The sequence below is a fragment of the Trematosphaeria pertusa genome (assembly GCF_010094035.1).
Source record: "Trematosphaeria pertusa strain CBS 122368 unplaced genomic scaffold BU26scaffold_1, whole genome shotgun sequence".
Lineage (NCBI taxonomy): Eukaryota > Fungi > Ascomycota > Dothideomycetes > Pleosporales > Trematosphaeriaceae > Trematosphaeria > Trematosphaeria pertusa.
In genome coordinates, this window is record NW_022987212.1 from 2,059,231 (window position 1) to 2,070,352 (window position 11,122).

The 11,122-nt window shown below is 54.4% G+C and overlaps 4 protein-coding genes across 4 annotated transcripts; 3 read left to right on the forward strand and 1 right to left on the reverse strand.

Annotated features, from left to right (window-relative positions):
- Positions 1-807: 807 nt before the first annotated feature.
- Positions 808-1,539, forward strand: BU26DRAFT_574274 (uncharacterized protein; the record flags this gene model as incomplete). The annotated part of the gene is made up of 2 exons (XM_033834331.1): positions 808-1,141; positions 1,208-1,539. The coding sequence occupies 2 exons, from the start codon at positions 808-810 to the stop codon at positions 1,537-1,539; spliced, it is 666 nt and encodes a 221-aa protein (XP_033691292.1).
- A 561-nt stretch (positions 1,540-2,100) lies between these two features.
- BU26DRAFT_498980 (uncharacterized protein) lies at positions 2,101-2,709 on the forward strand (the record flags this gene model as incomplete). The annotated part of the gene is made up of 3 exons (XM_033826373.1): positions 2,101-2,113; positions 2,185-2,409; positions 2,450-2,709. The coding sequence occupies 3 exons, from the start codon at positions 2,101-2,103 to the stop codon at positions 2,707-2,709; spliced, it is 498 nt and encodes a 165-aa protein (XP_033691293.1).
- A 4,978-nt stretch (positions 2,710-7,687) lies between these two features.
- On the reverse strand, positions 7,688-8,582 carry BU26DRAFT_557753 (DNA replication complex GINS protein PSF2; the record flags this gene model as incomplete). The annotated part of the gene is made up of 3 exons (XM_033832494.1): positions 7,688-7,790; positions 7,878-8,377; positions 8,469-8,582. The coding sequence occupies 3 exons, from the start codon at positions 8,580-8,582 to the stop codon at positions 7,688-7,690; spliced, it is 717 nt and encodes a 238-aa protein (XP_033691294.1).
- A 233-nt stretch (positions 8,583-8,815) lies between these two features.
- Positions 8,816-10,646, forward strand: BU26DRAFT_526741 (glycosyltransferase family 59 protein; the record flags this gene model as incomplete). The annotated part of the gene is made up of 5 exons (XM_033830723.1): positions 8,816-8,884; positions 8,945-9,034; positions 9,110-9,644; positions 9,695-9,832; positions 9,880-10,646. 5 exons carry the CDS (start codon positions 8,816-8,818, stop codon positions 10,644-10,646), a joined length of 1,599 nt encoding a protein of 532 aa, XP_033691295.1.
- Positions 10,647-11,122: the final 476 nt, after the last annotated feature.

Here is an 11,122-nt window from a genome sequence, read left to right on the forward strand (position 1 = left end):
CGGGGGCGAAGAATGTGACGACGCACATGTCGAACACGGAAGGGCACATACCCGTAGAGTTGGCTGCGAACGCGCGATCGCAATGCTGCTGCCGATGATGTAAAGTGTCTCAGAGAGCAACTGGCCCTGGCGTTCGTCCCGCGCGGCGTGCAGCACGTTGCTGTGCGGTATAGCAGGGCGAGGGAAGAGCTCGAGCTAGGGTCCCAGGCGTACCTCTTCGGGAACGCGGGCTGGTGTAGCAGAATGACGAATTGGAAAACGGTCGTGGAGCAAGCTTTGAAACAGCGATGGTGGAGGCGAGCGCAGCCGGTTGCACCTGTGGACGGCTGTGACAGGTCAGGTTTCTGTTGCACACGGATGGCAGCAGGAGGGTTTGCGCAGGCAGTGAATGACAGAGTGGACCACGGAGCGTTGTTTCTGAATGGGAGGGGCGCGGCCGGCCAAATAGCGAGTGCTCCGGATGCTAAGGAGGGGCTGCTCGTCGAGCGAGGTTGTGAAGGAGGGACTACTGGAGGGACTAGAGGGACTGGAGGTCGCAAGGGTCGTGCCTGCCTGTCGGGGGTCGGGTCGCGGTGGTGTTCTTTCTCCAACGGTTGTCGACTACACGCAAGCGAGGAAGGCACGTCCAGGCGAGGTGCACGTCGAGTGATGCCCGCACAACAACTGCAAGTCTGCAAACGCGGAGGGTCGACACTGGGCCGGCGACGAGATGCAGCGTGAAGGGCGACGGACAGCCCGCGTCAGTATTATCAACGACAACGGTCGAGGAGACGGCGGCCCGCAGAGCTCATCCTGGACCCGCCCAAAATGGAGCCATCGGCGGCCTGTCAGTGCGCGACAGGGGACAGGGGCCCTGGTGCGAGCGTTGGTGTGGAGCTGGGCCTTCACGAAGAAGACGACGCCACGCTAATTCGCGCGATCCCAAAGCGGGCGGGCTCGCGGGTGCACTGCGCGCCCCTGGCCGCCGTTCTGCTGCTCCTTGCGCCGTCATTAAACGTCCAGTTCTCGTCAATTCATCCAGCCAATGCGACGACATCGGCTGCGGAAGGCGCCGTGACGAGGGCCACACAGGTACTGGCTCTCCAGAACGGCGACCCTCGTTGCACCTCGTCCGTCGGCAGCAGTTGTGCGGGCCACCATCGTGAGACTCGAAAGCTCTCCTCACCACCACGCTAGTGGAAAGCTTCACGGCACGACGTCGACACAGGACGCGGCGCCCTGCATCAGGCCCTGCAGCGTCGCATGGCAGACGCGAACCGAAAGCGTGCTGGGCTGCAGCGTGAGGCTGGTCAGTGGCAGCCCGACCCCGGCCCTGTCCCTAGTCAGGGTCTGGAGACGAAATGCGCAAAGATCAACTCTTGCTACTCCCTTTCGAGTGCATCCCGAGCGGAAGCCCTCCCCGCTTGCCACGGTCAGTGCCCCCAATCAGCTCCATGTCGAGATGCGCCCGAAATCACCCACCGACCCCCATTGGCCAGGTTTGAGCATTTTCTGTTCAAAGCAACCTCCCATTTCCATCTCTCCCGGCCCTGCAGCTAGCAAAGCGTTGGGGCTTGGCTCAGTCGCGTCGTGAAGATACGAGAAAAAACAAACAAACCTCCTCTGAAGCTTTGAGGCATGTTTCAGGTCGACCGCGATGGCTTCCAGATCACGGCCGCATATCCGTCTGCCCGGGTGCTCATCGAGGGCCCACTGTGGATCCCACTGCAGTCAATTCATCTCATCGCCTCCGTCATACCTATGTAGACTCGAGTGCCTTGCAGTATTGGAACCCCAGTCCTCGGAGCCGATATCGCCTTCAGCTCACAATCTGCTCATGGCAAGCTCAATTCCATGTCTCTGCGGAAGTAATCGATCAATGCTGCGCCTAGAGAAGGATCCATGGCGCCTCGAAAAAGTCCGCAACTAGAGTCTTTCTGTTCGAAGCGTGCCCTATTCTATCCTGGTCCCATCGGTATCGCCAGGTGAGACAATTGAATGCGCTGCTAGAGGCACCTACTCCTAACAGCAAGCAGCATGTAAACAATGCTCGTATATCCCTGTCCATGCTATACCGAAGCCATTATGGCCACGCCTTGCCGATAAGGAGCGCCGCCCAATATGGCCGAAGTCGGTACGCAAGCAACGCAAAAAGAAAGCACATGTCTTCTTGAATGCATCCATGCCGTGACGATGTCCTGATAGTTCGGAGACGAGTATCTGGGTGTTGCAGGACGCGAGATGGAGGAGCCGTAGCTGCGCCTCTCGCCACCAGCCAATTGGAACCGAGCGAGATACTTTTCCGCGTGGAACGATCAGCACCCTCAGCTATTGTCTCCCCGAATACTGCTCTGCTACGTCCGAAAAACACATCGCCACCTTCGTCGAAGTACGCCCAGGCGGAATCAGAAGTTGATGGGGATTTTGAGGGTGATACAACAGTCCGTCTGATGCTGTGCGCTCGTCAAAGCGGCTGCACGTGGCGTCGATACGCCCCGGCCTGCAACAAGCCGCATGCCGAGCGAGGTGTTCCTGGAAACCGCCGTGTTGGACATCCAACTGTGTGGGAACGACCAAATTACATACGCGTCCTTGCCCTCAGCTTACTGTCTTGCCGTCCCCAAAGTCTCGACAATGAAACACGGTGCTCCCGCGCAACAAATCTCCGAATCGACTCCCACCAACCCGAGTGCAGCGCAAGAGAGCGCCGCTACTGCAGGCGGTATGTAAGCCACTTCGCTCTCTATTATTATAAGCTTGGCCGAAATTCCACCCGATCGCCGCTCTATCTCTCACTACGCCGCACCTCGCAATCCTCTAGTGGATCCCAGCAGCGGCGAGTGCCCTCATTATTCAAGCCGCTTTGTGGACCTAAGAGGGAAGCAAAGAGGAGTTGTTCAGCTGACATCCGTACCAGATTGCAACGAATATGGCCAGACCACGGGAGTGTAACTCTAGTCAGCATACCGAATACTGCGGCAGCAACCGTCCCCGGCGACTACCTAGAGCAACCCTGAGAAATCTTGAGATTCCGTTAGCGCACCTCCGTCCACTACAGTATCTTGCTGTCGCGTCGAAGTCGAAGCTGAAGTCCGCTTCCCCGTCGTCGATCATCTTGTGGTGCTGGGCTTGGTGAGGAAGATCCCTGTTCTAAGTCACCTTTCCTTTTCGGGACCCTGATCTACGCATGGGTTGTTTGAAACATGCACTGATGAATTCATTTGCTTTTGAGCAGCATCACCGTGAGAGAGCAATCTTAAGATTGTGGGGAAAGTGCGCATGGCGCAGCCTTCTTCTCACAGCATCGGTCCATCTGTCCCCAAAGCTTGCTTGTGCCGGCGCGTGGAAGCACGAGATAGCTCAACGCTGGTGCGGGAAGATCGTATTCGCTCCACGCTCTAAAATTCACGGGAAGTTCCCCGCCGAGAGTCTCCGGGATTATACTACTCAGTTGAAGACGACACCGTTCACGACTCGCTTCTTGATACCGGTACTATCTCGGGCTTCCACGGTTCGACCATCCTCAACTATGGTCGGGCGACCCTTAATCCCTAAAGACTGGAAGCTTCGCATCGGCTCTCAAAATTCTGCGCCTGGAACCTCCGGCCAAGGAGCAAGCTCTCTTCGCCCGCACTCAAAACGACGTCTTCTTCCATTGTTATTCCAACATCTGCGGCACAGGTCGGTATTTCTGCGGTCCGGCTCCGAACCCAATTGCTGACTTACGCTATTCCCCTGCATCCCGCAGGCTACCCTTCCTTCTTCAAACCTTCACGGTTGATATTGTCGTATGTACACAGTATACTCCTAAAGTTTATGGCCCGATCGTCAGCACGAAGGCATCGAATTAATGAAGCTCAACAGCGGCTCGGAAATCTCGTAACGCCACAGTCATCGCGGGGAAGTGGGCCCCATTTCCGATGCCCGTTCGCCTCGCCGGTCCAGTGCAGCGCTCTTCTGCGATGACTGGACAATGTTGCAGCAATATCGATAAGCCGACCGCTAACCTGGGTGTACCAGGGTGCACTTGGTCATTTTGGAGCCATGCCTTGCGAAGTACAATAATTGCCACGCCCGAAGTTACATTTCCTCCCGAGTCGAACCCCACAAGCACGTCCCACGGCCAGGGCGCGCACAACTGCCCTCAACAGAAAACGGTTATCCCGGCCGTGTGCGATCCGCGCTGAGCCGCCGCGTGGGATACTGTTACAGCGTGACGCGGTTCTCGTCCACCTTGGCCCCTCATTCTTGACTCGTGGCTATCCGTCCGAGTGCGCCGACCGGCAGGTGTGAATTTCATGTGAGACATCGTTGACAAAGAGCGCGACAGGGAATTTGTCGAACACCGGCACGCGCTGATCTGCGACTTATTCGGACAACCCAATCTCAAAACGGGTTCTACCGGCACCGCTATAGGGTCCTTGACATCGCCGACGTACGAAAAGAGTTGGGCAGCAAAGTGCGATCAGCGGTTGTAGATACCAGGCCGAAATCAACAGCAGAGGGCAGCACACACCATCAAGGTGTATTGAGATAGCTTCCGCTCGGGGCTGTCGACAGAGCCGAAACTCTTCACGAGTCGTGCGCCAGCGGAAATGTCGCCATCGCGATCAACCTTCGCTTCGATTTCTCACGGACCCTGCGACAGGCTCCAGCCTTCGTCGATTATGATAGGCGTCAAAGGCCCCCCGCAAAACTTTAACATCATGCCCCCGACTTTTCCAACCGGCAACAGGCAACAGGCCTTCGATGCGATTGCTCAAGTCAAGTGTTCGTGGTCAGAAGCGTTGGAGAATTTCAGATTGTAACACGAAACATTGCGCATAATTGTAGGTGCTATGTTTGCTCATCTCATCTCTCCTACACGAGGCTCCTGCTATAACAAATCCTTCAGTAACATGCGCATGAAAGTCACCCCGCGTGGCCGACTTTCCCGAAACAGCCGCCAAGATAAAGCCCTTGTGCATGCCGCGTCGTACGAGGTGCTTTCCGCGACTTTTCTTGCGTCTTGCCGGCTTATCAATTTCTACCTCATCTTTAATATTTTCTCCACGTCAAGCGGATGTGGTGGTGGTCGCGATCAGGGATGCCAATACCGCGACGAAGAATCGGTTCGAGGGCGACCGCCCATGCTACCGTTTCCCTTCGACGTTCGACTCGAGAAGCTCAATAGTGTTGCCTCGCGGGAGTGCTACACGCGAGGTGCATATCCTAGTTGATACCGCAAGCCACCAAGTCCGGCAAATCTAGCGTTGCCGAAGTGAATCATGGCACTTCTCATCAGCTTTTGCGTCCGAGAAGCCGCGGCATCACGATCATGTCTGTCCAAGGTGTTCTTTACGAAGAGGGCTTCGTGCTCAGTGATACAAGATCATGCGCGGGCGCTTTGCGCGCACCATGCAGGGAGGAACTGTGCTACAGGTTCTGAGGTGCATGCGCAGGAGAGCATGTGACCTTCTCCCCATTCAGTATCTTGTTAATGCCAATAGCTGAGCCGACGTACTGGCTCAGCCAGGTGCTGTTCAGACCCAGTGTCGGACGCGCGCCACAGCCTCCCAACAGGAAGTGGCAGGAAAGATGTCAGCAAGCAGGCACAGTCGCTTGGAGATGCTAGTCAGCACTGACTTCCCCGGATTCACGCTTTGGCCCATGTCTGAGCATTCCATGTCAGCACTCGCAGCATATGACTTGCTTTCGATAGCTTCGAACGCACTGGCTATCATGGCTATCGCTGATAACCATCCATATTCATCAACTGCAGAAGGCCTCGAGCAATCAGCAGCCCCATAGCCTACATAGAGCTTGAATCCTTGTACCAAAAGCAAAGAATAAGCTTCCCTGTTCGGGATGCCTGCATCATCCCGTCTTACCGTTACACAGAACCGCAACGTCGGTAAGGCCCTCCGCACATGACAGCTTTGTTACACAACGCACAGGACTTGTCAAGCGCATTCAATATCACATTCGATATCACATTTGCCAGCTTCCGCATTCCCACAACAAATTCCAGTCTTTCTTTCTTTCCCTATCTCCTTCCTCTTTCCAGTCCACCTCGCATACTCTCTCTCCAAACACCTCTTGTCTGCATCTCGCCCCCATCTGCACGCCATCCCTCCTCGCCTGCACATTCCCCTCGTTTCATCCCTCCCAATCCAGCTCCGCGTCGGCATCCCCAACCCACGCCCCCATTCGTGGAAAAACCAGCCAATCTCCACAAACCTTCTGGCTGCGCATGTCAAATTCCGAAAACTCGGTAACTTCTCTGAATAGTATCGAATTCTGCAACCTGCAAGCTTCCAAACCGCCTTTTCGTCTCTCGTTCTTCCTGATCTACGTCTTCCCAGCGCTTTTTGAGATGAGGCCCGTCTCATTAGTGCTGCCTTGCTGCACGAATATTGCTGGGAGAGGAAGGAATTAGGACGGGTGTTGAACGCTGTTATATGCTACCCTGGTACCTTATTGACAGAGTCAGGGTGTGGGCGTGGGACGCCTTGCAGATTTTGCTTTCTGGGAGTGATCTGTGTCTCTAGGGAGGCGTAGATGCGCAGAGTTTGAAGCGAAATCGCCGTCGGGAAGCAATGGCATCTTGTACGACGTATTCTCAACGACCGAGGTGGAAGGCACTGTCGTCATAGCTACGCACGACTAGACGTGGCAAAGGCGCTTTACGCGTCCGTGTCAACCCAAATGTAGGTATGCACGAGGGTACGAAAACTGAAGGCTATGCATATGGGTGGATCACGGCTGTTTGCTTTTGCAAGGTCTCGACCTGTCCCTATACGATGTTGATCGTGGAGAGCTTTCCATTTTGGTTCAACGCGCTCCGTTGGTAAACAAAAAGCAGTTCTGGATTTGACATCATGAGGAGAGACGGGAGGTTGGAGCAATGCGCGCGAGCAGCAGGTCGCGTCTGCCACTCCGATCTCACTGAAAGCGAAGCCGAGAGTAACTGAGCATCGGATGGTATCGTGAGTTCAGTAGGTTCTAACTTTCCATCACGGCGCGCCTTGGACGCGTTGCGGGTACACCCCCGCGTTGCTGACCGGTCTCTCCGCGGGATGTACCCCTCCTCTCCGTTCTATAGTATTTCGGGCTTCTTCCTTTTCCAGCAAAAGCCACGAAGAAGTCCCGAGGCCCTGCGCCACTGTATACGACACACCCACAAACAATACCCGTCACTAGACCACGTGGATCAGCAGCTATAAGTGGCTTACCCGCTTGGACGAATACGCTGAGGCACCTGTCTCTTCGACAACAGCGCCACGTGTAACACAACGTCCGCGGGCTTGGCCTGCAAGCCTCTCGGAGCCCTGCTTCTCGCGGGGTTACACTACGTTTAGGGTGTCCGAGAAATGCAAGGTATGATCTTGACATGAGGTAGCAAGGTTGGTCCTTGGGCCGACTTCGGGGAGGGGACGCCCAGGCTGGAGCCTGATGTGATGACAGTTTATGTTGGGAGTATTGGTTTTGGCTTGGCTTGGCTTTAGAGTTTGATCCGATGTGATGTGAGAGATAAGTCGCAGGCGTGTGATGCGAGTGTGATAGGGGGGTGCGAGCAGGATCTGAATCGCAGCGAGAGCGTGGGATGAGTGGCAGGGGACCAGATGTAATGCACCTTCCTTCCGTAGCAACGCCGGAGGGGCAGAAGGCCCTCGGAAGCGCGGCATTGTTTGTATTGTTGCGCGTAGGCGGGGTATCGCGTCTTTGCTCATTGCATGTCCATCTCGTCATTGTCGTAGTCGGAGTATCCATTTTCTCTTTCCTCACGCTCCCGGTCTTTCTTCTGCTGTTCTCGTGATGCGGCGATTTTCCTGGTGGCGAATTAGTATAGGCTCAACATGTTTGAGATGAGAGTAACTGGGAGGAGCCAATGCCCTCTCCCGACCCATGCGACTCACCTCAAGCCGTCAATGACACCCGTGACAAATGCCCTCCCTTCTCCCACCTCCATTCCTCCAACTCCATTCATCGGTACCCCGCCTCCAGCATCTAAGACTTCCACGCCGTGCCTCAGTTTCGCCATTCTAACCTCTCGGAGCCCTCGTAGCAGCTTGCGCACATTATCAGGATCCTCAAAATCATCCGCCGCAGCTTCTAGTAGCATCTCCCCCAATTCTAACCAGTGGTATGGTAGAGCATCTGGCGCAGCGTCTGCTGTCGAGCTAGGGAGGAAGGGCGGGGAGAAGGGAAGCGTGTTATTCGAGGCGAGAGGCGGTAACCGTGGAGGCGGAGAGAAGGCATCGGCGTACTCGGTTTCGTGGTCCAATATCGCGGTCAAGGATTCGGGCGAGAGCCACGGCGGAGGGAGGATGTTGGCGCGACGCTGGCGCTTTAGGAGCAGGGCGAGCCAGAGCGGCACAGAGGTTCTTTGTGGAGGATTGAGCGGCTTTAGAGGGCCCTGAATAGCAATTAGCTGCCTAAAATTTCCATCACCAAATCTATTAAAGCGTGAAGCTGTATGTGGTGGGGCATAGGAGGGGCAGACGGACTCCTAGTAGCTCGAGCCCTTCAAGTCTCTGTCGCGGTATCACCGTGACGAGCTCCATCTCGCACAGAAAGGCAATCTCAGGGGGCGTAAGCCCCGGCGGCAGCGGCAATGCCATGAATCCAACGGGCAAAGTCGTGATGGAGATTTGGTGTTGAGGTGCAAGCGACGCAGGCACAGACGCGTCCAGTGAAGCTTTACCGAGTTCGGCCTAGCCGGTTCAGGAACAGAGCGGTGTCCTCTTTTCGATGTCCTACCTCATCACTCTTCCCATTCACGGGTCCTCGTAAAATCGAATAGAGCGGATCAATGATTCCTTTTCAGCAGGGATGGGCATTGCCCGGTTTCCTCATGGCGTTCGCCGTCATCTCGGGCGCGTGGTACAGATTGGTTTATGAAAATGTGCCCGACCCGTACCTTGTGAGTTACCAGGCGAACAATTGGGAAGTAGAATGCAACTTTTTGCTGACTGGAATTCAGGATGAATTCTTTCATGTGCCGCAAGCGCAGAGATACTGCAACAACGACTATACGTGGGACCCGAAGATCACCACCCCGCCAGGCCTGCGAGTTCTCCCCTCAAGAGTTGTAGAGCAAATGTAATTTGCTAATGTTGACAGATACCTGGTTTCGATGCTCCCAAAGTTCCTAAGAGGCTGTGATACGGCATCCCTCAGGTTGCTGAATCTTGAAGCTATTAACCTTACCTGTTTTCTGACTTACCACATCCTCCGAACCATTCATAAGCCATCACAAAAACAAGAAGACGGGCAAGGGGAACCAGCGGATGAAAGATCATCGGTGCTTGATGCACATGCAGCGGTTAACATCAGCCTCTTCCCGCCGCTTTTCTTCTTCTCCGCGCTCTACTACACGGATGTTATGTCAACCCTGGTTTTGCTCCTCAATTACTATGTATTCCTCAAAAGCAAGGATGACAGGGCCAACATTTGGAAGAATATCGTATCGGTTGTACTGGGTATAGCAGCGCTTCTCTTCCGGCAAACAAACATCTTCTGGGTGGCAGTTTTTCCGGCTGGACTCGCGGTTGTCGAATCTCTAAAGAAGGACGAAGCAGCTTCCGCAGAGTCTACTCCCCAAGATGGAAATCGTATTCTCGAAAAGAGCTGGAGCTATGATCAAGTCTACGATTGCTCCGTCCAGAATGCTGGTATTCTCGGTATGCTTCCACTTCAATTCAATGATTTATTGCAAACTGACGTGTGCGAGACTATATGCTATTTCCCCTTTCCATCGCTCTCGCAGCCATCAGAAAACCTGTTCTGGTCTTAAGGGCTGTGGCTCCTTATCTAGCCTTGTTGGGCCTGTTTGCTGGCTTCGTGGCCTGGAACGGCGGTGTCGTCCTTGGTAACTCCACCTTCATCTAATTGCAGACTCAGAACTCACCTGAATAGGAGATAAATCGGCCCATATGGCGACCATACATGTGCCACAGATGTTGTATTTCTGGCCATACATGGTCTTCTTCTCCATTCCACTTACGATGAGCTCACTGCTACCGGCTATCGCTCAGTTTCTTCCTGGTCCCGTCAAGGCCTTCTGTGAAGACCACCTCATCCGCAAATCCAGAACAGTGGTCCCAGGTTTCGTCTCTTCAACCTTGTTCATGCTTTTTGGTCTGGCCGCCGTCCACTACAACACTATCGTTCATCCCTATACTCTAGCAGACAACCGCCACTACGTTTTCTACACCTTCCGGATCCTGAATCGACATCTGGCAATCAAATATCTAGCAGTGCCATTGTACTTTATTTGTGCCTGGATGACCGTCCATCCCTTTGGGACGGAGCTCGAAAATGAGGCGGATGTGAAGCGAAACCGTGGGAAGCCCCGTCCTACCAGCCGCGATGTCGATCGTCAGCCCTGCCAGATAAGCTTCGTTATGGTATGGATAGTAACCACTACACTCTCTGTAGTGACGGCGCCTCTCGTCGAACCTCGCTATTTCATCATTCCATGGATCATTTGGCGGTTGCATGTGCCGAATCTCCCAAGCCGATGCTCCTCTGGCGGCTCTCTGAAGAAGATACAATATGACCTACGACTAGTCCTGGAAACAATCTGGCTTATGATCATCAATACCCTCGTCGGATACAATTTTCTCTATCGCGGATTCTCGTGGCCCAGCGAGCCGGGCAAAATCCAGCGATTCCTATGGTAGCAGCTCCATCGACCAATGAGAGTTGCAGCTCCATCGACAGCCTCGAAAAATTGTAAGGCGGTAGACACCCAGCCGAATGAGGCGAATGGGTTATAAACAACCTCCAATGCTATCTGGGGCGGCCTCTCAGCAGATGATGCTCCTCCAACACCTAGGGTCAAGGTGGCTGCCTGGAAATACGTGTTCGGAACACTCTGCATGCCCATGCACCCCTAAATTAGAGCCAAGTGTAACAAGCAAGTTTTGGACACAGAGCCGTTTTGTGAAGGACAGCAAAAGTAGGGTTTAATAAAGAAGGTTGTTTAAGAGAGTTGTAGGAGTTTGAGTCCTTGTACTGGCTGCCGTTCTTCCTGAAAGAATGCGAAGCGCGAGAAGCAAGCATCCAGTCTGGCATCTGCAATATCCGCACAGCTGTGAGATTCCCGGGCCCCGGTTTTTTAACTATTCGCTCTCGTACATGGCAGGGCGTCAAGCCT